This window comes from Squalius cephalus (genome assembly GCF_949319135.1).
Source record: "Squalius cephalus genome assembly, chromosome: 15".
In the NCBI taxonomy this organism is placed as follows: domain Eukaryota; kingdom Metazoa; phylum Chordata; class Actinopteri; order Cypriniformes; family Leuciscidae; genus Squalius; species Squalius cephalus.
Window position 1 is genome coordinate 10212237 of NC_137136.1, and position 26372 is coordinate 10238608.

At 38.1% G+C, this 26372-nt stretch overlaps 1 protein-coding gene across 14 annotated transcripts in view; it reads left to right on the top strand.

Annotated features, from left to right (window-relative positions):
* adgrb1a (adhesion G protein-coupled receptor B1a) overlaps nt 1–26372 on the top strand; it is a 94223-nt gene that overhangs the window by 52583 nt on the left and 15268 nt on the right. For all 14 annotated transcript variants that reach the window (XM_079894711.1, XM_079894718.1, XM_079894721.1 and 11 more), the window contains 9 exons: nt 111–213; nt 4243–4286; nt 15761–15887; nt 20177–20280; nt 21554–21656; nt 21801–21951; nt 24392–24461; nt 24692–24758; nt 25990–26075. In XM_079894711.1, coding sequence (XP_079750837.1) covers nt 111–213; nt 4243–4286; nt 15761–15887; nt 20177–20280; nt 21554–21656; nt 21801–21951; nt 24392–24461; nt 24692–24758; nt 25990–26075 — 855 coding nt within the window. The remainder of the gene's footprint in view (nt 1–110; nt 214–4242; nt 4287–15760; nt 15888–20176; nt 20281–21553; nt 21657–21800; nt 21952–24391; nt 24462–24691; nt 24759–25989; nt 26076–26372) is intronic.

Below are 26372 nucleotides of genomic sequence, written 5' to 3' on the forward strand. Positions count from 1 at the left end.
ATGGGAAAGTGGCAGCTTCTCTGAAGGCCATGACCTCCACTCTTCTTCCCCCACTGTTTTTTGCAGTCCTCCTCATGTTTTCTCTCATCCTCCTTTTTTTTTCTTCACAGAAATAGCACAGTGCTGAACTCCAAGATGATCTCTGTGACAATCAAACCCACTCCCAATACTCTATCAACTCCTCTAGAGATTGAGTTCTCACACCTTTACAATGTAAGTCAGCCTGGCCTTTAACCCTTTAAGGTACTACTCAACCGTTTGGTAGACCCCACTTTAAGTCACTATATTTAATTGAAAAATGCATCAAGCTTAACTCAACCTGAATGAGTCATCTCTATTGTTTGGTGTAGTTGTGCAATGCTAAAAAAATCCACTAGATGGCGCTGTGTCTGTGAGCAGCATGCCTTTTTATTGTTCCTTCAAACAGCATGTGACACAGCAAAAATTTACTCATCCTTTGATGACGCATATCGGCGGGACTTTTAAAGGTAAAACTATTTTGTTGACATATTATAGTTTCAGAGGAGATGTTAAACAGAATTATGTAACTTAATTAAACAAAAATAAGTCTTATAAGGGTCAAATAATTTTTTCAAAAAATGCTCTACCAAACGGTTGAGTAGTCCTTTTAGGGTAGAGAAGCTAGCTAATGTTGGTAAAATTAGCTAATGTTGGTAAAATTAGCTAATGTTGGTAAAATTAGCTATTTACAATGAACAAAAGGGTTAGTGTTGGTAAAATGATACATTTAATATTATTAAATTACATATTTGATGAGAAATATTTGATCAATATAGTATCTCAAGATAGTATCTCATGGGCTCAAGATACTATCTCGTGGGCTCAAGAAAGTAACTCGTGGCCTCAAGATAGTAACTTGTGGGCTCAAGGTAGTAACTCATGGCCTCAAGATAGTATCTCGTGGCCTCAAGATAGTAACCCGTGGGCTCAAGGTAGTAACTCGTGGGCTCAAGGTAGTAACTCGTGGCCTCAAGGTAGTAACTCGTGGCCTCAAGGTAGTAACTCGTGGCCTCAAGGTAGTAACTCGTGGCCTCAAGGTAGTAACTCGTGGCCTCAAGATACTAACTCGTAGTCTCAAGATAGTAACTCGTGGCCTCAAGATAGTAACTCGTGGGCTCAAGGTAGTAACTCGTGGCCTCAAGATACTATCTTGTGGCCTCAAGATAGTAACTCGTGGCCTCAAGATACTAACTCGTGGCCTCGAGATAGTAATTTGTGGCCTCGAGATAGTAATTTGTGGCCTCGAGATACTAATTCGTGGCCTCGAAATACTATCTCGTGGCCTCAAGATAGCAACTCGTGGCCTCAAGATAGCAACTCGTGGCCTCAAGATAGCAACTCGTGGCCTCGAGATAGTAATTTGTGGCCTCGAGATAGTAATTCGTGGCCTCGAGATACTAATTCGTGGCCTCGAGATACTAATTCGTGGCCTCGAGATACTATCTCGTGGCCTCAAGATAGCAACTCGTGGCCTCAAGATAGCAACTTGTGGCCTCAAGATAGTAACTCGTGGCCTCAAGATAGTAACTCGTGGGCTCAAGGTAGTAACTCGTGGCCTCAAGATACTATCTTGTGGCCTCAAGATAGTAACTCGTGGCCTCAAGATACTAACTCGTGGCCTCGAGATAGTAATTTGTGGCCTCGAGATAGTAATTTGTGGCCTCGAGATACTAATTCGTGGCCTCGAGATACTATCTCGTGGCCTCAAGATAGCAACTCGTGGCCTCAAGATAGCAACTCGTGGCCTCGAGATAGTAATTTGTGGCCTCGAGATAGTAATTTGTGGCCTCGAGATACTAATTCGTGGCCTCGAGATACTATCTCGTGGCCTCAAGATAGCAACTCGTTGCCTCAAGGTAGTAACTCGTGGCCTCAAGGTAGTAACTCGTGGCCTCAAGGTAGTAACTCGTGGCCTCAAGATACTAACTCGTAGTCTCAAGATAGTAACTCGTGGCCTCAAGATAGTAACTCGTGGGCTCAAGGTAGTAACTCGTGGCCTCAAGATACTATCTTGTGGCCTCAAGATAGTAACTCGTGGCCTCAAGATACTAACTCGTGGCCTCAAGATACTAACTCGTGGCCTCAAGATACTAACTCGTGGGCTCAAGGTAGTAACTCGTGGCCTCAAGATACTAACTCGTGGCCTCAAGATACTAACTCGTGGCCTCAAGATACTAACTCGTGGCCTCAAGATAGCAACTCGTGGCCTCAAGATAGCAACTCGTGGCCTCAAGATAGTAACTCGTGGCCTCAAGATAGTAACTCGTGGCCTCAAGATACTAACTCGTGGCCTCAAGATACTAACTCGTGGCCTCAAGATAGTAACTCGTGGCCTCAAGATAGTAACTCGTGGCCTCAAGATAGCAACTCGTGGCCTCAAGATAGTAACTCGTGGCCTCAAGATAGCAACTCGTGGCCTCAAGATAGTAACTCGTGGCCTCAAGATAGCAACTCGTGGCCTCAAGATAGTAACTCGTGGCCTCAAGATACTAACTCGTGGCCTCAAGATACTAACTCGTGGCCTCAAGATACTAACTCGTGGCCTCTAGATACTAACTCGTGGGCTCAAGGTAGCAACTCGTGGCCTCAAGATACTAACTCGTGGCCTCAAGATACTAACTCGTGGCCTCAAGATACTAACTCGTGGCTTCAAGATACTAACTCGTGGCCTCAAGATACTAACTCGTGGCCTCAAGATACTAACTCGTGGCTTCAAGATACTAATTCGTGGCCTCAAGATACTAACTCGTGGCCTCAAGATACTATCTCGTGGCCTCAAGATAGCAACTCGTGGCCTCAAGATAGTAACTCGTGGCCTCAAGATAGTAACTCGTGGCCCTCAAGATAGTATTTCGTGGGCATGGCCTCAAGATAGTAACTCATGGCCTCAAGATAGTAACTTGTGGCCTCAAGATACTATCTTGTGGCCACAAGATAGCAACTCGTGGCCTCAAGATAGTAACTTGTGGTCTCAAGATAGTAACAAAATCTTGAGGCCACGAGTTACTATCCTGAGGCCACAAGATAGTTATAATAATTTTTTTTTGACAAAGTGGGACTTGGGGGGGCTCCGTACTAATCAAATCTTGGTTGAACTTTTGCACCAGCACACACACACACACGCACGCACGCACGCACGCACGCACGCACACACACACACACACACACACACACACACACACACACACACACACACACACACACACACACACACACTCTTGATGTGTTTGGAGCCATCAATAGCAACCATCAGATTTTTTATTGGTCAAGAAATTGCACTTAATATGACTTGTTCTGAATGTTGTTCTTTTACTATGAACAGACATCTCAACCGTTTGGTAGAGCACTGTATCTAAAATACTGTAGGATCTAATTTAAAAAAAAATATTGATTGTTGTTATTGTTATCATAATTGAATAAAAAATGCAAAGAAATAATTTTTCCTTTGCTTTTTTCATGGTGCGTACCTTAAAGGGTTAAACCCATATGTTGCACCCAATGGGATAGTCTTCCAATAATATTCAAACTAGACTAGACTAGAAAACTGTCACTCTGACGCATTAAAATGAATTCATTTTTAATATGATTTTTTGTGTAATTCTTCACATAGAGGAATTTTCCCCTCACATACTGTAGGATGATTTTAAAAATGCTTTATTATAAACATTTATTCTAGTTTTAAAGGTTAGATTATAATAGCTTTAGCTTATTTAATTTTATTCCAAATTGTTAATAGTGTTTAGCCATTTACCAGAATTCCACTATTTTGGGAAAAGACGATTATTTTTTAATTATGTTTTAATCATTTTTATTCAGGTTTGTGTTTATGTTTAAATAAAAATGGTTTAAATCACTCTCCTCAATACTGCTGTCATTATCATTCTGCCAAGCTTTTCTTTTTCTTTTTACAATTAACTTAATTGACTTAGCAAATCCAAGGCTCCAACTTTTTTGCCAAAAAATAAAATAAAAAAGATTACCATCACATATCATTAGCATCACACACAGCATCAAAAGGTCCACTTGAAAGCTGATGGTAATGATCAGATCTTTATTGCAGGACATGTAAAATCTGTTTTAAATGAAAAATGGTTTGAAGAAGCTTTAAGATTTCAGGTGGTCAAAAGTGCCTCTAATTGAAGAATCACCAATATATATTTGCAAGGCAAAATCACAAGGTGACATTCTTCTCTCTCTCTCGTCCTCTTACTCTCTCCACAGGGTACCACAAACCAAACCTGCATTTCCTGGGATGAGAATGACAGGTGAGAACCCGGTTATTGATTTAATTCTGTTTTGCTGTCTGCTGAGCTTTTGCAAGGAGTCTTCAGTCACAGTAGGTGTATTTCCCTTTAGGAGGGGTGTGTTGATAAGGGGTTAGAGACAACGTGCTGTTAAAGAATGTTAAAACGTTGATGGCACGTTGGTGACAGGGCATTCTGAACGCTGCAGATAACTGATCTTGAGATGACCCGGCTTTGACTCCACTTTGACACCGGATGATTGTCGCACACAACGCTCCTTCTGTACTTTAAACATCAGCAGCAATTATGGAAATCACACTTCCATTTTAAGCAGAGAAGAGAGACACAAAGCAAGCTATGGTGAAAAGCAGTTAGAAAGAGGAGACATAGTGAAAGAGACAAGAAGGGTCTGGCTGTAGACATGAACTCTGCCTGTGACGTCACATGCTCTTTGTAAAAGAACGGAATTAAGTCGCAAAGATAATGTTGTTGGCATGTTAACAAAAGGAATTTTTGTGGATGTAGACATTTTATTTTTCTATTTTTGTTGTCTTATTTATATATGATACAGCTAGTGTTGTTTATATCACAAAAAAGTGTTAGACAGACAGTGTCATATCCAAAGCTATCTCACTTCGTACGAGTGATTAAAAGGTGGCTAATTCTTAAGAATTCGTACGACCTCACTCGTACGAATTCGTGCGATTTGTCTAAACCCACGTGATGGTTTAGGGGTGGGGTCAGGGGTAGGTCATTCGTACGAATTTATACGAATTTGGCAACTTGTAAAATATGTACGAATTAGCAACATCATAAAAGATCGAGTTGTCATATCAAACTGCCATGTTAAAAATAATAATTTAAGACCAACTTGTGTTTTCGTGTTATTGACTTGGAAACACATTACAAAACTGTTCAGTTTGTTAGTGCATTAGGTATTATAAACCAAGGAACAACATTTTTTTTACAGCATCTATTAATATAGAATGGTGTTTATTTATAGATATACTATTGTTCATATTAGTTAGCATAATGTACAATTCAAAAGTTTGGGGTCAGTAAGATTTTTATGAAAGAAATTAATACTTTTATTTATCAAGGATTAAATTGATCAAAAGTAGGCTAACAGTAAATACATGTAAAATGCTACAAAATGCATTGAAAATAATAAAAGCACAAAATCATCATATTAGAATGATTTCTGAAGGATCATGTAACACTGAAGACTGGAGTAATGATGCTGAAAATTCAGCTTTGCCACCACGGGAATAAATTACTTTTTGAAGTATATACTAGGCCTAAATATCTCATCTTCTTCCGCTTATCCAGCCTGATCTCACGGCAATTCGTACGAATTCTACGAGGTGGCTAATTCGTACGAATTCATACGACCTCACTCGTACGAATTCGTACGATTTTTGCTAAATCGTACATATTTTACGAATTGCCAATTCGTATGAATTCATACGAATGACCTACCCCTGACCCCGCCCCTAAACCTACCCATCACGTGGGTTTAGACAAATCGTACAAATTCGTACGAGTGAGGTCGTACGAATTCGTACGAATTAGCCACTTTTTTATCACTCGGCCGGGTCGCTGGGGCAGCAGTTTAAGCAGAGACACCCAGACTTCCCTCTCCCTAGACACTTCCTCCAGCTCTTCCGGGGGAATGTAGAGGCGTTCCCAGGCCAGCCGGGAGACATAATCCCCCTCCCCGGGAAGGCGTCCAGGAGGCATCCGGAACAGATGCCCGAGCCACCTCAGCTGGCCCCTCTCGATGTGGAGGAGCAGCGGCTCTACTCTGAGCTCCTCACCCTATCTCTAAGGGAGCGCCGGAGAAAGCTCATTTCGGCCATCTGTATCCGGGATCTTGTCCTTTCGGTCATGACCCACAGCTCATGACCATAGGTGAGAGTTGGAACGTGGATCGACCGGTAAATCGAGAGCTTCGCCTTGCAGCTCGGCTCCTTCTTCACCACGACAGACCGGTACATCGACCGCCTTACTGCAGAAGCTGCACCCGTTCTGTCAATCTCCCGTTCCATCCTTCTCTCACTCGTGAACAAGACCCCTAGATACTTGAACTCCTCCACTTGAGGCAGGAACTCTCCACCAACCTGAAGCGAGCAAGCCTAAATATATAAAAAATATATAAAACTGAAAACAGTTATTTTCATATTTCAGAATATTACCGTTTTCATGTATTTTTGATCAAATAAATGCAGCCTTGTTGAGAAAAAGAAATTTTAACATGAAAAAAAAACAGACCCCAAACTTTTAAACTGTAGTGTATGGTTATTTATACAACTTTACATGTTAAAAGTGTATTATATGTAGAAATTAACCTTAACCTATAGATTCATAAATTCTGTAAATTATTGTATTATTCATTATTACTTCTTTATACTTATAAAAAATAATGATAACACTTTACAATAAGGTTCAATTTGTTAACAGTAGTAATTTTATATGTAGAAATTAGCATGAACCTACATTCATAAATGCTGTAAATGATTGTATTATTCATTATATCATATTTTTACTTCAACAAATTTAACCTTATTATTATTATAAAGTGTTATCTTTATTTTTATTATAAAGTATGTATTTCCTGACTGTGTTAAAGAAATAGCAGTTACGCAGATGTAGAATTAATCAAATGTTTTCATTATATGTTCTTTTTTTAAAAAAACAATCCTCCAATAAGCTGCATTCAGATCTCAGGAAGTTTTATTCACTATATATAAAGGCTTATATCATTAGGTAAAAGGATTGGCACCTGACATTCAAATGCAAATCCATCCTGTCATCTCAATAATCATCTCAGTCATCTGAATAAATGAATGCTTAGCCTGTTATCACCAACATGATTGGTTCGTCTTTACCAGTGTCGAGAAACATAACAGGTCAATCATGACAGCGTCGCTCTAAGTGCTTCAGCTGCAGAATTTACATCTGAATTATTATTGTCACATTCAAAATACACAGTGCAGAGTTGAAATAGAAGAATCAGTATGTATTACCATGAGAATAAGTTCAGTTTCATTTGCAAACATGAACAGAAAATAATTTCTTCTTTCTCTGCAGAGAGAGCCAGAAAAAAAATGTAGACTGCGTCTCTGAAGCAAGGTTCTATTGAAAGAGACAGACAGAGAAGCACCAGAATTATTTTGTACTTTAACAAAGAACTGTGGGCCTCCTGGTCATGCTTGTACTTTCACCCCCTACACATCCATCTGCTTGTGCTCTCTTTTGTCTTTTAAAACTGTGAAAGACTAGTCTGTGCCCATAGCACTTAATGCAGTGTAGGTGGAACATTTGCATTTAGATAGATACATATAGTTATGTTACAGATATAAAAAGTTTTTTTTTCTGCCGTTGCCTCAAGGGGGAAAAAAAGACAGAGAACAATAGAATAAAAAAAAAAAATTGTATCTGAAGAAAGTGTGAGTGCAATACTGATGCTGCTAGCGGTTATTAGGGTTATCATTGCTGTGCCATTGCTAAGGTGCTTCATGTGGTTTTTAGTGTGTTGCTGTGCAGTTCAGGGTGTTCTTTGGGGTCAGTGCATTTTTTTACATTAAAGGATACATTATACAAGGATTAAAGGATAAGGATACATGATACAAGGATACATTCAAATAATTGTTTTTTTTGTACTTTGTTCATCAAAGAATCCTAAAGGGAACATTTTTTCATCATGGTTTCCACAAAAATATTAAGCAGCACAACCATTTTCAACATTGTTAAAATTAGAAATGTTTCTTGAGCTCCAAATCAGAATATTATAATGATTTCAGATAGGGGTTGCACACTAGTCGACTTTGCTCTGCCATGACGCTTTAACCGTGTTTTCAGTAGCATCCGCTGTAAAAAGCTGTATGAAGCTCCTAGATTACTTCTATTTTTCCACAGCTCATATTGTTTGGGTATTTTAATTTCTTAGGAAAGATATTTCTGCAGTGTTTCATCAGCAGAACAATCCCAAAACACCTTAAATAACAGCATAACCCACTAAAGAGATGTATGTCTATCCCTCACAGCCTCGCTTTCATTCCCATTAAAAATCAAAGATGGCGCTGCTGTGAATAAGGTCTATAGAGGGCACAACGGGATATGAAATCTTTTGCTCCGTTTCCAACTTTTAGTGATCCACAAGTTATGTTTGATCATACCATCTACCACCACGTTTTAAACAGCTTATTGTAAATGTAAGTTAATTAAACGCAGTTCTAAACTAATGGTCTGCTGTATTGTAACATACACACAGACAGTAGCTCGCACATCACGTGCAGATCACACGCACACAGAAACATTCAGGAGCGCAGAAATGTATTGTCAACACTGTTCTGTGATTTATCAATAAAACTGCTTAGAAACTGAAAAGTTCTAGCATATATTTCTTAGTAACTAAAACCCACAGCTTCTCTATTAGAAGAGAGACGCTGCCAGGTAGAATTAATGCTGCCTTCACGTGCTATTGTAAATTTCCTATTTCCCACTTCTGAAGTCACGATTACGAGCTTGTCGCATTCAAATGTTTTGAACAGGATTCGTGGAGGACACCAGGTTTATTCTTGCCTATATATTGGAAAAATCGTATCAAAGCCAAAATTATATTTAACATCCCATTCATTGACAACCATATAAACAATCACAGGGCTATCTAGATAGCTTGCTGATGATTGTGGAATTTGTGGATTGTGGAAATACAGGCTATTTTTGCTATGTATAAAACATACAATACTCTTCAAATGGTTATTCAGATATGTAAATATGCACTAATTTAACAACAAGACAAGGTGGTGTAGCTTTAGTGGAAAAAATTAAAGAATAGCAGTCACAGCAGCAATTGTTCTCCCCTCCACCATGTTTAAAGTTTATGGCAACTCAGAAACTTGGGTAATAAAAAATTATCCCCGAGCTTCCCAGTGGTAAATACAATTTTAAAGGGCATTCATGCTAAATTTTTAACTAGGAAACTTGTATTTACGATAATTCCGATAGCACATAATTTACACCCAATAGACCTTATTCAGAGCAACATCATGACAGGTACAGTATGAAAGCGAGGCTGTGAGGAATAGACTTGCCGTGTTTTCAATGGCATTCCCTGTAAAAAGCTGTATTAAGCTCCTAGCTCCTGTAAAAACACTATTGTGAAGTTTTTCTTTTTCTATTTGAGCAAATTGGAACACCAAAAAAATATATTTAATGTAGTCTCTCATTCACCGCTAGAGAAACAAGCGCGCTTTTGTTTTTTGCGTTTTTTTGCCATAGCTATGCATATTTCCATGGCATCGGTCGAAGATTTAGCTGGTGAAGTGGATTTATTTATTGTAGAGTTAATGAAAGTCATAACAAATGTCATAACAAATGTCAGGGGACTGGGAAGATTTTAAAATGAGCGGTTCATTCATAAATCCGTAAGATCTTACTCAAATACAAACCGGAAGACAGAACACAACAAGAGCAGCGTTGGAAAGGGCTGGGGCTACATAAGGTCTATAGAATTTTATTCTACTTTGACGGCTACCGCTTCTAAGAAACCTGGAAATGTGAAAAGGGTCAAATTCAGTCGCTCTCTCACTAATGCATTCATATAAATGTAATATTTACTGAGCTACTTTATCAGTATCTCATTTAGAACAAGCACAAACCTGTGAGAAATATAATGACCAAAAGACAAAAGAACTGATAATGTGTCATATGCCATAGCTGTGCACAAGGCAACCCGCGTTCGAGTCCCAGCTCAAGGTTCAGGCTTATTTGTTCAGTAATGACATCATCACGACTTGTCAATGTCGACTCGACTTTTATCACATAAATGTTGAATCTGAAGTCGTTTAATCCATAATTTCTGAAGGATCATCTGACACTGAAAAAAGTAATGTGTGCTGAAAATTCATCTTTTCCATCACAGGAATAAATTACATTCTACAATATATTACAAACAGTTACTGTGATTTACTGTATATTTACCAAATAAATGCAGCCTTGGTGAGCACAAGAGACTTCTTTCAAAAACATTAGAAAGTCAGCATTTATGTTATTCTTGTAAATGGTACAGTGTATGCAGTATGTAAGTCTACGGAAAAATTTGTTTGCCCGTTTTAACTTTCAGCTGACAAAAACATCATAAATCCAATTTCTTACAAAAGCAAAAGGCGTACCAAGCACCACTTGTAACAAAAGAATAAAAAAAATAAAAACATTAGTGCAGAGAAATGAGAAGACGAAAAGGAGAGACAAGGAGAAGGGTGACAGAGAGGAAGGAGTGAGATAAAGGGAGCGAAAGAGAGAGAGGGTGAGAGACAGGAAGAGGACAGTGAAATGTAATCTGCCCGCATTGAGCGAGGTAGAGGAGTCGGGGCTGGTGTGTGTTCGGTGCAAAATTAAAATCCATCTTGGACAGCTGCTATGATTAATGAGTTCATATTTGGGAGAGAAATTGGAATGCGAGGAGGCGTCCTTGTCACCGACTGTCTTTTACTTAACAGCTTTAAAGAGTGTGGGCTTTCTGTTGACTCGCACTTCAATCACACCATAGCAATACAAGCCAGGATTTTATTTTTTATTTTTCTTGCTGGTTCATACATGATCCTTCTCATTCATACATTTATTTAAAGTATAGCCATATTATGCCCTTTTACAAATTCTTGATTTTGTTTTTGGGGTCTAATAGAACAGATTTTCATGCTTGAATGCCTTGGGCAGGAATTATTTAAATTAGAAATATTGTGACATGTACGTTCCTGGAAGAAAGCTCAAGACTACAATCAAGGTTTAATGGAGTTCAGAAACAGTGCTCGCTTATATACTTTGGAGTGGACTTTGTGTTTTGTAACTTTGTAGACCTTTATCATGCGACACTACAGGCAAAAATGTTGGGCTTTTTGGCTTTTCATAAAGTGTTTTTTTCAGACTAGTGGAAAGAAAACATCCAAAATACACTTTTAACTGTATATTTTAGAGCAGTTTATCTATTTGCGTCTGTAGATTTCAATTACAATATATATCTTTAAAGGCTGTTTTCTCAAAATTTGTTTTTCTTACATTGAGCCAGGAATCTCCACTTCAGTAGCACTTACACAACCTTTAGTTTTATTCTTATTGTATCTATACAGGGTTTGAACATATATAATTTTCCTGATTTTATTCCTAAAAAAAAAGTGATTATTATTTATTTATTTTTGGCTGTTGACAGTATTTTCTGATTTGTGGAGTGATGCATGGAGATATCCAAACTTTGACTCTAAAATATCAAAAATATTAAACAAGAGTTTTGAACCTGACTTCATTCAATGTTCAGTTTTTTGTTCTAGAAATGTATGCAAAATAGTGCATATTTAATTAGATAGTGGCTCGTTTACATATTTAAACATAACGTTTCAGAAAACTTGTAATGCAATTTTTTTTTGTTGCAATTATCAATGTAATCAATCAACTAGTGAAGGTTTGATATATATTAGTTTTTTTTTTTTTTTACCCTATTCACCTGGGGCGTCTTGCCTTAAACAGCAACATCACACACTAAAGAAAGTTGAAAATGTAAAAAAGCATAATAGGTCATCTTTAAAGTCGGCATGAAACGGATAGTCTTCTCTTCGCTATTGTGACATATATCCGAGTGAAACAGCTTCTCAAACAAGAACAAATGTAGGGCAGGACTTGGTTTATTGTGGTTTGCTATCGATGCAGTCTTATGTGAGAGACAGGTTGTTCCGCCCTTGCGCCAGTAAACACGTCATCAGAGAAGAGATGTCGCTGCAAGAGGGAGAAGCTATTTTGATTAAAGTTTACGAGGACACTTGAATTTTAAATTAGCACGGATAAATAATTTATAGTTAATACTGCAATATTCCGTTGACTTTGAGGCATTTTGCGTGCATTCGTATATTTAAAAAATGTATATATACTGTTGTATAATTAATTGTTTACATGATGCAAGCTTGCTTTTCTCATGCATTTGCACTTGGCATGTTCTCCGCAAACATGCACACTACAGCTGGACTGCAAGCCCGGTGATCCAATTACACAGCCGTGCTGCGCTATCTTTATATTTGTGTGGTCGACACAAAGTCTTAATCGTATCACGCAGTGTCTGTGCAGTGAGTGGTAATATATTGAGTTTCAGGTTTATGTGCTAATGTTAACACTGAGCCCTCCCCTGGGGCTGCAACACACTGTGCTTCCAGCTCTGTACTGTTTGGCCCTCAACGCTCCTCTAGCCCCAGTGCATTGTGGGTATCCCAGACTGCAGAGATCTACCGCACAGTGGGTTTGGAATGGTGCCGGTAGCCTTGAGTCTGTGTGGAAAAGCGCCTGTGTGTGTGCGTGACTATATTGACTCCCCGTTGCAGCTGCATGAAGAGGATGCTACATGATTGATGGCTTGCTATTAGGATCAGTTGTGCATGGAGTGGGTATGTTTTGATATGACTTTCATATCACTTTCATTGATGTCAATATGAGGTCTTTGTTATAATTATTCGAGCATTAGATCAGACACCGCCGAATCATGCTGTCAAGAGGGTTCCTCGTCAAGATTACGAGATTCAAATTTGTGTAGGTGGCTAATTATTTAGTGGCTTTGGGCACCACCCACAACGCAATAAAGGTTTCTTTAGTTGTATTTATGATATTTATGCTTTTACTGTCATCTGCTTTGATGCAAGTTTAATGGCAAGCATAAAACTGACACAATTTCTTGCAAAGAATAGAAAGATGTGGATTGATGTTCCTTTGGGTCCTATGAAATGTCAGCTTTTTTTGACAACATTTATTTGTTGCGTATGTCTTAATCTCTCCATATATTATAATATTATGTGATATTTTAATATTATTCATAGTTTCCTGTTCCAGTCAATCACATAGTGATTTAAAAAGAACATTCATCCGGGTCTGCACTGAGTAAATGGGTTACACATTTGATACAGTATTTATTCATCTTTGTTAACGTTAGTTCATAGAAAATACAACTGTCCATTTTTAGTTCATGTTAGCTTAGTCCATTTAAGATTATTAACGGATACAACATTTGATTTTAACAGTGTATTAGTAAATGTTGAAATTAACATTAAAAAATGTGATTAAAAAAATCATGGTTTTCATTGCAGTTCATGTTAACTAATGTTAACAAATGGAACCTTATTGTAAAATTTAACCAGTAAATTATTAGTTTGTTTATTATTCTGTATATGAACATGTGGGACATTGTATGCTAATCTAACATTATCAAATTATAGATAATAAAGTAATTATTTTTTCCTCCTGTTGTGCTCCAGTTAAGTCAAGTCACCTTTATTTATAGGGCTTTATACAATATGTTTCAAACATCATACAGATTGTTTCAAACTGTGATAACAGAAAAATTATACATTTTAGCAATTGTTCGGCTGAAGTCAGGACAGTGTTGATTCAGTTCAGTTGTAAAGATCATCAATTATTAAATTAGTTGATTTCATCTATAAAGCAATTCTGCAAAAAATGATGTCATCGTCCAGCTCAGTCAGTACAGTCAGACCAATAATATTGTTGAATATTAAGTGTCCCCTACTAAGCAAGCCAGAGGCGTCAGTGACAAGCAACCCATGCTTCATCAGGTGACAGAATGGAGAGAAAAAAACCTTGGGAGAAACCAGGCTCAGTTGGGGGGCTAGTTATCCTCTGGCCAAGGTCTCAATGTCCCAGTGTAATATCAATCCTCTGCTCCATTGCACTTTTCCTCCATACTTTATAAACGTGCAAAGTTTTGACAGGTAAAAGAGACTGTTCTTTACTCTACTTGTAAAATCGACTTGCTGCAGGCTAAACACAGTGTGAAAAGGCTACCCCAAACTGTCCTTTGGGAACTTTCATTTCAAAGTGATTCTGTGTAGTTTGGACTGGAGGTATTTGGTGTTTTGCAATGCAGCAAGCTCTAGAACCAGTGCAACAACAACAACAATGGGCCTATTATTATTATTATTATTATTATTAAATGTAGGCACTTACACCAAATTCCAGTGTCAACGATAGTGTGAAAAGATGCGGTGCTAGAATGGTGAATTGTTCACCAACAGACAACTGCTTCCCTCATCAAATATTCATGCTTTTTGTACAGTGGCCAGAAAAGCGTTTTTTTTTTTTTTTTTTTTTTTTTTTTACGTGTTTTAGCGTCTGAGTGAAAATGCTGTTGAACTTTGATGCCAAAGTATACTTCAGCCGACCGCGTCCCCGTATGACGTAATTTTCGGCTGCATCTGAAAACTTAGGCAGCTGACTTGTTGCCTCGCTGCCCTGTCAAGCAATGACTTTGCAGGCAGCGTTTGCACACGAAGGTATCTCGCGAAACAGACGTCTGAGGGAGCCTAACAGTTTAATGATCTACAGCAAAATAGAGCGAGCTTTGGTGAAAACTAAGACAATATTTAATGACTACAGTAATAATTTATCACTAGAAATTACATAAGTGGAAAACGTTGATAAAAAATGTACACACAAACCGACCAGCCGAAACTTTCAGACGCCATCTTTATTTTTCTAGCTCAGCTGTCACAGAATGGAAAGCTCAGGATTGTGGGATATCGAAGGCAGTGAAGGATACATCTATGCTGCCTTCGAAAATCGATCAGATGAAGGTATCTCAGGAGACAGGAAGTGAAATTAACATTGCATTCGGACGTGCCTTGATGCCTTCCGACCTTGAATGAATGAGTCCTCCGACGGCAGCATTTATCAGTTTTCGGACGCAGTCTTTGTGACCGCGCGGACGGTGTAGAACGGCACATGTTCGACTGACTTGAGCGCTTGAAAACTAAGTCCACGAGATAAGCGCACGCGCCAAACGCATCTTTCCTCGCTCACGACCAAAATAATATACTTTCAAATGTGCGCGAGACGGAGCGGAACACAGAAAATTAAGTTTAGTCTCATAAATTCGTTCCGGCCACCGAATGTATGCTGACATAAAAAAATAAATACAAAAATACAAATCTTCATAAATAAGCTGATAGGAAGGTTAACCCCATATTTACTGTATCGTGTGAAATATAACCTACCCAAGATTAGCCTAACCCTGGATAAAATGTGTGCAGTTTGAAACAGGAAGGATAACCCAGGATTATGTTTACCCCGGGTTAAGAATGTGCCTTCTTTTTTAGCATAGCCTAATAATGAATAATAATAATAATAATAATTATACAATTCAACAGTGGTAAATTATTACATTATGTGCAATTTAAACAGTATTTGTTATTTTATTTAATTTTATTTCAGCACTTAATAATTTTTTACATTTTGTAGCTGTTTTTACATCAGCTAACCTGGCCATGCAGAAAGCAGAGGTGTGCGCTGCATCACATCGTCCATTCATCTGTCTTTTCACTGTCTTTTCTCGCGCTCCGGCTCTCATCCGGTGGGATCTGTGTGCACTGGATTAGGGAAAATAGCTGTTTTATCGCGCAGGGATTTGATCTCATTCCGCGCTCTTGTGTGTCTCCGCTCCGCAGCTCGTCGTTGCTGGGCTCCTGGTCTGCGCGAGGCTGTAGAGCCGTGCCCGTCGACTCCAGCACAACCAAATGCTTGTGTGACAGACTCTCCACCTTCGCCATTTTAGCACGCCTCAATCCCGATGTGGTAAGTCTAGCCATTTCTTTTGTTTCCTTTTATGCCGAAGAATGTAAAAATGTGCGTTTGTGTGATATTTTGTGGTTTTAATGTACCGCTTTTTGGTCATAGGCGGCATTGTCATTATGTATCAACAGATCCCTCTCCCTCTCACTCCCCCCTCTCCTCCTCTTCACGACATGACAGAACCATACAGCAGATTTAATGCAAACATTTTAAGACATGTTTCCATCTTTCATGTGTTCTGAGTATATGCACATATGTTTATAACAAAATGATGTTTTGCTATGTTTGTTTAATGCCAGAACGCAGTGCATTAACCATGCTGCCATTCATATTGGATTTGCATACATTAAATCTTTGTACAGAGAAAATACATGTGATTAATAATATAATGGTTCAAAATAGCTCTCTAACTACATATGTTAAAGAAGACAATCTCTGTTATTTGTAATGGAATACATTTTGTTTAAAACACTCCAACACACATATTTGTATTCTTATTCTGTGCTGTGTGGACACCTCAAATACATTTTACTTGGTACATTTAAATGTTCATAGTGTTTTTGTTGTCATTTAATGAGTGTAAAAATGTATATATCTTAAATACACACCATTGGTTCATTTGGGCCTTAGAGGGTTGTCTTTGTGTAAATATGTCTACCTTTAAAATGCCATATTTCTATAAAATGATGGGATTTGGTATGGTTTAATGCAGGGAAGGGTCGTGTCTTTGTGTGGAATTTTCATTCAGTGTGATTAGTTATTATTAGACTGGAAACTGCCTCTGAAGCAGTTTATTCACCAGTTGCCTTGGAAACAGCATGGGCAGTGGAAGTTCTTAAAGCTATAGAACACGCTATAACACTCTCTTTGTGCAGCTTGGCCCAGATATGAGCCAGAGAGCCCAGAAAGAAAAAAAAAAGAGGAAGAGGAAGCTTGACACCCTACTGGCCAAAACAATGGCCACGTCTTCTCTCATTTGCCCTGCCAAGATGTTTCAGATTGACTGCTTCAAGAACAGAAGTCACTGTTGTGACACTGTTTTGATTTGGGAAACCAAGCAAAAAAAGGACATCATAACAAAACAGAATTATGATCTCACTATTACATACAGGCCATTTTGCATAAAGCTGCAATATGGTGTCCATAAAAAAAAACATTTTACTTGCTTAATGTGAAGTTTTCCAAGTGAAAGGGGACATTTAAGGTAAAAAAATGTATAGTGTGATGCTTTGCTTTGGAAATCAATTGGAAATATGGGCTTTAGAAGTCAGAATTCGCTACAATTATGCCTGAATAGCTGAATTTGGCTATTTGTTAACATCTTACTGCCCTCTCGGCCTAAGTGATGTCAGCAAAAAATGAGTCGTTTCAGAGGAAAAACAAGTTACTATATTTTTATTTGCAACAATATACATACTGATTGGTCATTGACAATAAACATTTTTATTTTTTGCTAAACAAAGGTTGTACATTCAAGCAATGTCTTTGGAATATATTGATATGGTGAACGTACAACCTGTTCATGGATCAACGATTTTTGTTCAACATTCCCAACCAATTTTTGATGCAACAAGTTTAAAGTTTATATCAAGTTTAGGCTTACAACCAAAGTTAGGTGCTTCTCCATCAGTGTAATTCGCCTATCATTTCCCTCTGATTTTAGGGATAAGTTATAAGTAGGGTAGGGTTAGGTTTAGGGATATGGTTAGGACAGAATTTTCAGACAGGAATGCTGAAAATATGTCAACAAAATATGTATTTGACCATATTGACATATTGCCCCATCTTGAAGCCAGTTTGCATTATACACATTTGTATCTGTGTTTTAGAGGGCTCCTGTGTGCATTTATGTGCTGCTATTTGCTTTCATGGATGTGTGTGTGAAGACAGCATGATTTGCACGTCTCTTCAGTTTACGGTGAACCAGAGAGCCATAGCGGTATGCTAATCTCTCGCCTTATGATGGCTCCATGTCCTGCTCTACCTGGTCAGATGGACGTGGACTAAGGGAGTGTCGCAGTTAGCTCTTTCCGTGCCCTCATGGGAAGCATATTGAGGGGATTTCATTTGTATTGCCGTGTGCCAGCAGAAAGGAGGACCGCTCCTCCCCTTGGCTCCACTCCCTGTCTGTCTCTCTCGTTCTCTAGCCTTCTCGCTCCAGACCCCCACTGCTCTGCTGCTAATTATTCCTGCAGCTCCACTTGCCACCTCAAAATGGCCCATCCAACGGCCCCTCCGCTGGCAACTGGCGTCCTACAGCTTCAGAATGATAAAGAGCCAGAGAAACACTTCTCTTCCTCTCTTTCCCTCCCACATTCTGAGTCTGAATATACAGTCAGCTGCAGTGTTCGTGGAAAGAGACGAAAAACAATAAAGGGAGATAGTACACTGCAGCTATTTTAATCACACGCCAGTCTTTCTACAGATGTTTCCAGCTTTGAGCCAGACTCTTGTGTACATGGGTCAGATTGTCTTGCGCTTTAGAAGCAGTTTGATATGGGAGTTGGTTTTGCCCAGACTGAATATTTATGAGCTAAAGCTTGTAGAAATGCACAGTTACACTGCAGTTGTACTTGGATGAAGCTCTGAATACATCATTCTTGAATATGGGTCAGTGAAGATGGCAAGAACAAGAAACCACACGCTGTGTTGGGGTATTTCATGTTAGTACATTCTTCTGAGGTAGGCCGTTGTCTTTTTGCTCATCCCTTGTACAAGATTTAGTATTGCCTTTGCAAGTCGAGTTTTATGTTCTTTTTATTCATTTGCATACAGTTTGGCAAGTTTAAAATACCAATAAATGGTTAGACCAATGACCGTATTTTAACTGCAGTATTAAAGTAACTTATGGATTGTTTAGAATAGCTTTTTATATAACACCCACTCATTTTCAAGTATATTCCGACTTAACAATTACATTTATTTATTTACATTTTTGCATTTGGGGCTTTTATCCAAAGGAACTAACGTTGCATTCAAGGTATACATTTTATCATTCATTGTCAGTAAGGTTTGTTTGTTTGTTTGTTTGTTTATCCCTAATGCATATTATGTTTCCATTGTATCATTTAGTGATTATTGCATCTCAATCTGAAACAAAACAATTGTGGTTCTGAATATTGGTTATGAGACACTTGCATAATAATAATCTGTATTGGTCATCAATGAAGCAATATTGGCCAGTCTCTATTTTAAGTGTTGGCAAATGTCCTCTTATTGTCCTGATACCTATGACAGCAGATACTAACTACAAATGGCCTAAATTATTACAAAACTGAACAAATTGTATGCAGATGATGTAGTCTATGTGCTATCATTTTAATTTCCCAAGCCTCCTTCAAACATTTCAGAAGTGATGGGACTTGATACTCTAGAGTTTCTATTCCCAACTTGCTGTGGGTCTCCATCTGCACTGATGGACTAAATAATTCCCTTGGTTCGATAGAGGTTGCTCTGAGTACTAGCCTGTCTTCCACAGCTTAGGCTTAGTCAGGTGTTTGATTGGCTAGGGGAAGACAAACTTAGTCTCAGAGGATGCATTTCTTTCTTGATTGTCAGTGGGGACCACACTGCAGTGCAGATTAATCAGAGGGATTTAATTAACTTGGCCCTGTGCGCACATTAAACCTGGAGACAAGACAGGCTATAAACGCAACCAATTATCTTTGGGTGTAAGTGTAAGTCTGTGTGTTTTTGAGCTAAGGTGAGAAGTCCACACCCCGTGGACATCCTTAACTCCACAGTACCACATAAATGTATTTAAAATGTTGAAATGCAAGTAGTTATAGCCATGCATTATAATGGCTTAATGCTTAAGCAAGGGATGCAGATATTCACGAACACGCAGGCATGCACTACTCACACCTATGGTACAGTTAATGCTGCGTACACCACTGCAGTGGCCGCTGTTTCTCCAACACATCACCATGGCAACCAAGACAATGGTTGCGCAAGCCTGCAAATGTGTTATATTTGAAGCTTTTGGTTCACAATCTGTGTATGAGTAATTCACAGCATCAAGCATTTAGCTTTTCCGTAGGTCTTTATGGCATTAAAGGCAGTCATAGGTTGCTATACTGTAGCTCTCTGCTGTGCCCTCTGGATATCTCAGTATCAGCCCTTTGCCGAGTGACCTTCATCTCACCTTGTTCCTTAGCCGGAGCCACACGGACAGCAGCCCACTCTCCCCAGCTCTCTTCAGCACAGAATCGCATGGAGGACGGCAGGCGGCTAGCCTGATGCACCGTTTGCATCTGTGAGCACTAACTGAGTCTATTTTCTTGTGTTGACAGAACATGGATAAGTCCCAGCTTCCATCTGTGACTCTGATCGTGGGCTGCGGGGTGTCGTCCCTCACCCTGCTTCTCCTCATCATCATCTATGTGTCCGTTTGGAGGTAAGCAAGATCTTCCACTGCTAAAACACAATTTGGCTGTTCACCAGTAAAAGAAACTCATAGACATTAATGGGAAGCCACAGGGGCTTCAGCACCATGGACAGCGGCATATTTTTGAATAAAGAGATTTGCGATGCTTTGGAGTTTGAGATTCAAATCAATTATTTGACATGATGTAATCCTAAACAAGTCAGGTTGTTATTTATGATTCAGTTGTGGTTATTAGTGACTAGTGTGCTTGATTGTGCTTAATTGGCACATTAACTAAGTGGTCAGGCAGTTTACTTTCAGTTCCAAAAACTACCAACAGCCTTGTCCATGGTCATTTCACATTTTGTATTATTTCTAAATTAATTTTAAGTAAATAGTCAATTTAAGTGAATGTGGGGTCAGTAAAAAATGTTTAAATTAATACTTTTATTTAGAAGGAATGTATTAAATTGATCAAAAGTGGCAATAAATAGACTTTTACATGGTTAAAAAAAAATCTAATAAATGCTATTATTTTGAACATTACTGAATCTTGAAAGAAATATATCACGGTTTCCACAAAAATATTAATCAGCCCAACATTTGTTATCAATATTTCAATGTTTTCAACACTGATGATAAGAAAGTTGCTTGACCATCATATCAGCATATTAGAATGATTTCTGATGGATCATGTGACACAAGACTGGAGTAATGATGCTGAAAATTCAGCTTTGCCATCAAAGGTATAAATAACATTTTAAAATATTAAAATAGTTTTATTTTAAATTGTTATAATATTTTCCAATATTTCAGGAATATTGCATTTATTTGATTTTTGATCAAATGAATGCAGCCATGGTGAGCATACGAGACTTCTTTCAAAAACATAAAAAAACACGTTGTAGTGTATATATATAGAGGCATCCAAAATACTGTTGTTTTACATTTAAAAAACTTAATTTTTGTCAGACAAATTAGATTTGAAATAAAAGTTTTTAAAAAGTCTAAATTAATTTCACAGTGTTTTAGTCTTTGTTATGTGCTCTGTTAGCTTTATGTCATTAAAGCCGCAAGAACTCCAAAGGCTGGAGCCTGATTTGAGAGTAATCCAAAAAGCATCTTGTGCTTCAGTAGTCTGTACAGAGGCAGTTGACATCTTGGTCATCACCACTGGCTATTATACAGCAGTTCAGGTTCCATTGATGTGCCTATTTATTAAAAGCATTGTGAGTGAATGATTGTGAGCAATAGGCGTCATTCACTGAGTATTGGCTCAGTGTTTCTGTGTGTTTTTCTTCAGGTATATCCGCTCAGAACGTTCTGTCATCCTCATCAACTTTTGTCTGTCCATCATCTCCTCCAACGCACTCATACTTATTGGACAAACCCAGACACGGAACAAGGTAAGGCCAAACAAACACAAATAAATTGATAAAAATCCTTGATCTACAACAAAATATGTTTCATAATCTTCCTATTTTCCTTTTCCATAACCTTATCTTTGATGGATGGACTCTCTCTTTCTGTCTCTATTTTCTTGCTCTCAGGTTGTTTGTACTCTTGTGGCTGCATTTCTGCACTTCTTCTTCCTGTCCTCTTTCTGTTGGGTTCTCACGGAGGCATGGCAGTCTTACATGGCCGTGACTGGCCGTCTTAGAAACCGCATTATACGCAAGCGTTTCCTCTGCCTTGGTTGGGGTGAGGCTTATCTCTTTGACTTCCTATTATGGGCCTATTTACAACTAGTTACTTCACGCATTTTTACTGATCGAATAGCTATCCGATTTGTTAAAACTGTTCCATTTACACTTGGCCACATAAATGTGTCTCTGCAAAACGAATATAAATCTGATCTTCGCTATATTCAGTGGAGTTCACGTCAGGAAAGCAACAGATACGAGCTGCATTTGATTTATTATCAGCTAATTTCAAGATCAAAGGCTGCAATAGATGATAAAGTGATACTAACTGGTGAGATAATTTAACCTCACTACTTTTAAAGAAGGTGATTGTGTGTCAAGCTTCATGATGTGACGCCGAACTTTCAGTTTCATTTGCTGCAGTTTGCACATCGGTTTGCTGTAAAGATACTCAGCTACTCATTAGCAGCGGGCCATATCTGTGGCGACGCGTGATGCTGTAGTACTGTCTTATCTGGTTAACAGGAGCTGGTATAACACACTCTCACATGTTTAATTTTTTTCCATTTCGGGAAATAGTAAATGCAGACATCCCACCTCTTCCAGAAGGTCCGGGAGTCTTCCGCATACTGATAGCGGCTCCCTGGTGCCCGCAAATTATATACAATATCGCAGAAATCGAGCGAGTAAGACAGAAAGCATGTTTCCACCTGGTATTAAGATGCGTTTTCGATGAAAACCGATCACAAGTAGTCAGCCAAGACTCGTTAGCGTTACACATGGTATTATCACACTTTTCAAATGCGTCTTCTGTGACCACTTGGTTCAGATTTGTTCATCTTTTTTTAGTCACACTCAACTACATCCTTTCAATTTTGGCACAGGAATTCTATTGAGTGAACAAACCCATATTAGGCAGCTTACGCGAATGAATACAATTGGTTTAATATAATTTTTTATATTATGGTGGTGGGGGGTGGTTGTATTGTGCCATCTCCCAGAAATTAGATGTTGCACGGTAGGATGTCTGTAAATGGTATTTTGGGAAGGAAAATTTACATATGTGGTTTTAACACAACCAGATGCATTTACACTTGTCCAGTTTCATATGTAATGCATAACAAACCACCTCCAGAAGTGGTTTGAATGATCGGATTTTACTCTCTCACAAGTGTTTTAGAGGGTATTTACACCTTGTCTCTTCATGATTGGATAGCTATCTGATCAGAGAAAATGTATGAAGTGACCAGGGGCCTTGTGTATGAAACCTTGTGCTGTGTGTGTACGCACAAAACATAGTACCTGCACAAAATTTCCTTTATAAAACCCAGTCAGCGGAAGATTGTGCATATCCCGTCTCCTCCCCGAAATAACCATATATGGAGCTTACAACGCATAACACTATTACTATGCATAACGTCATCTGCATATCATTTCCATGCATATTCCCATCCATGTGATACCATGTTTAACACAAAACATTAGGAAAATATGAAATAAGGACTACATATAAGGTCACATTACATTATTAAAAATCATTCAGTAGCCTTGCCTTGTTTTAGAATAAATAAAACAATATTGTATAAAAAAAAAAAAAAAAAAAAACATTTTGTTTTTCTCAATATTTTCCACTGGCCAAATAGTTGGCTATTTTTAATTGCTTTAAGCAAATGTTAAGTTAAATATGTATTTAAGGATGTTTTATATATTTTTAATGGAAACGGATAGGCCATATCTTTTTGCAGTATAAATAATTGTCTGACTCAGCTCACTGACAAAACATTTAAAAAAATAAAACGTTCATATCCGAAGTTTTCCTTTAAATTCTATCCTTCAAATTTTTCAGAATATTGGAAATAAATGGTTTTCCCCAAAAATGGTTTTCATAAGGCTATGTCTGTCTGTGCACGACACCAACAGCACCTGTGTGCAGCAGAGGTTTTACACCCTACTGTCATCGGACTTATTCAAACCGGCCAATGGACCGTTCGATCACCGAGCGAGTCCTTCAGTGTCTTTCATTATAGGCCAACTGTCTATGTTGCTAAGCCATCTGCTTAGACGAAGTGCTCATCATTGTTCATTATTTGCACGAAAATATTTTCTCAGAACGTAAGTGCTGCTGTTTAGAACACAATTCAAAGCGGCATCGCTGTAGTTAAAACATTAAAACACAGCATTCCACAGGAAAAGTGTCAAAAGCAGCACATCCACTACAAATATTTCTATTTAAATTAACATGAACATATTGTAACTTCTGGATAATGATTTCATGAAATGTCAGTGCTTAACTCTATTAATGAGAGTCTTATCGGCAAATAATGACCCAACTGGGTAGTTGATATAACATTTCAGTTTGTTTTAGCAGCATTGTTTGATACTACATGCTATAATTGATCTAAAATCTTAGATTAAATTTAACTGAATGTAACATCTTGATACATGATATATAGAAAGTACTCAACAGCTCTCCACTCATTTCTGTTCCTTTATTATAGGTTTACCTGCTCTTGTTGTTGCAATTTCTGTTGGATTCACCAAGGCAAAGGGATATGGCACTGTTAACTAGTAAGTATGATCATGATGAAGTGATCATGATTAATCATATATTTCTGATAGTCCTAGTGTTCCCTATGGCCAGTCCTTCCCTGCCTTGTATCCTACAAGGAGGATAAGTAATGACAACCACAACATATGACATCACTGATTACTATTTTCCTTTTAGTCTCTTTATCCTTTTATTTCTTCCATCTCTCTCGTTCTTACTCTTTCTTTTCTGCTTTTGTGTTTTGTGTTAGTTGCTGGCTGTCTCTGGAAGGTGGACTGTTGTATGCATTTGTGGGACCAGCCGCTGCTGTCGTCTTGGTACAATTTCTCTCTCTGTTTGATTTATTCACAAAAAATCTTCTGTCCTTCATTTCCAGCTTTAGTGACAAGCACTTAGAATGGAAGTGAATGAGAATGCAGACAATCCAGATTTTACCCTCATAACACCACAACATAATATCTAGCAAACACGTGTTTTAGTGGATCTGTTTAAACAGCGTATGCTAGTGTGGTCATATAGCCACTGCAGATTAATTAAACCTGATCTGGGCTTACACAATATTAACATGGATTACAGCAGTATCTCTTTTATTGGACAACAGATTTTATTTAGTCAGACACTGATATGGTTGAGTGTGGAATTTTTGAAACGTCATTCTAGTGCAGTTTTTCTGTGTAGAACCAAAGCATTTTTCAACCTTGTTTCAGAGGATTCTGTACATTTTTTAAATTGTATATTAATATTCCAGTTGAAAAATGAAGGTGTAAATTTAGTAGCATATTAGTATTTGCTGTGGTGTGAAATATCGGTATCCAAAATCATAAAATTGGAAATTGACTGCTAAAATATTAGTATTATCAGAACTATTATTGATATTTTTGACTTCATTAGGTTTGTCTGGACACGTTAGCAGTAAGCAACTAGTATATGAGATACAGTGCAATAGTCATAAATTAAAGGCAAATTTACAGTACCGTTATAGTCCCCCTGTAGTCAGGAATTTTATCCCTTAAAACTAATCGTTGATCACCAAAATGACAAAAATTCGTCATGCCTTAAAATAGCTTGAATGTAACTCTACACACTTGCCTCATTTAGTATACGTGGTTCTATGAATATGCAAATTAGCCCCGCCTCCACTCACTCACACCAGCTCAGAGCTCCACTCGTTGTCGATCACACGTTGACGTGATTGGTTACAAGGTAGTTTGTGGCGTTTTTGAGACTGTCTTTGCAGTTTTAAAGAGAAAATACTTCGCAATGGTGTTGACTTCTGAATTTGTACATGGTTTGTCTTAAAGCATATTAAAAACACCACATAGACATATATTCAACATTAAAAGCTTGATTTTTACCACAGGGGGACTTTAAAACATTACTCTAAAAGATTTTCTTATTAAAATACAACAAAACCATTAAGTAAAGGAGGCTTTACAGAATCCTCCTAAACCAGATAAAAACCAGCACACAGGAGAAGTCACTAGAACCGTGTATCTGTTGTGTGGCTGTATTTGTGATGTGTTCACCTTTTTCCTCTCTCTTCACCAGGTTAACATGGTAATCGGGATTCTGGTTTTTAACAAACTGGTGTCCAAAGATGGCATAACTGATATGAAACTCAAGGAGAGGGCCGGGTATGCCTCACAGTATTCATTCATCTCATTGGCTGACCTCTAACCAGCTCTGGGAAAGACATTCATTGGCCAGACCTTTCATAACATCTCTCCCTCCTCCAACAGGACACATATTACCAAATGTATCATCAAATCAAATTATTTTGTCTTGTTTTCCGCTAAAATAATATCACATAATATCAGTAGATTTACTTATATGATCTTTTTCTGTAATATATGTTGAATTGAGTTTTTCTTACCCCATTTCCAAATCGTTTTTTTCTTCTTGTTTTACATATAAATTAGCAAACAAACTTG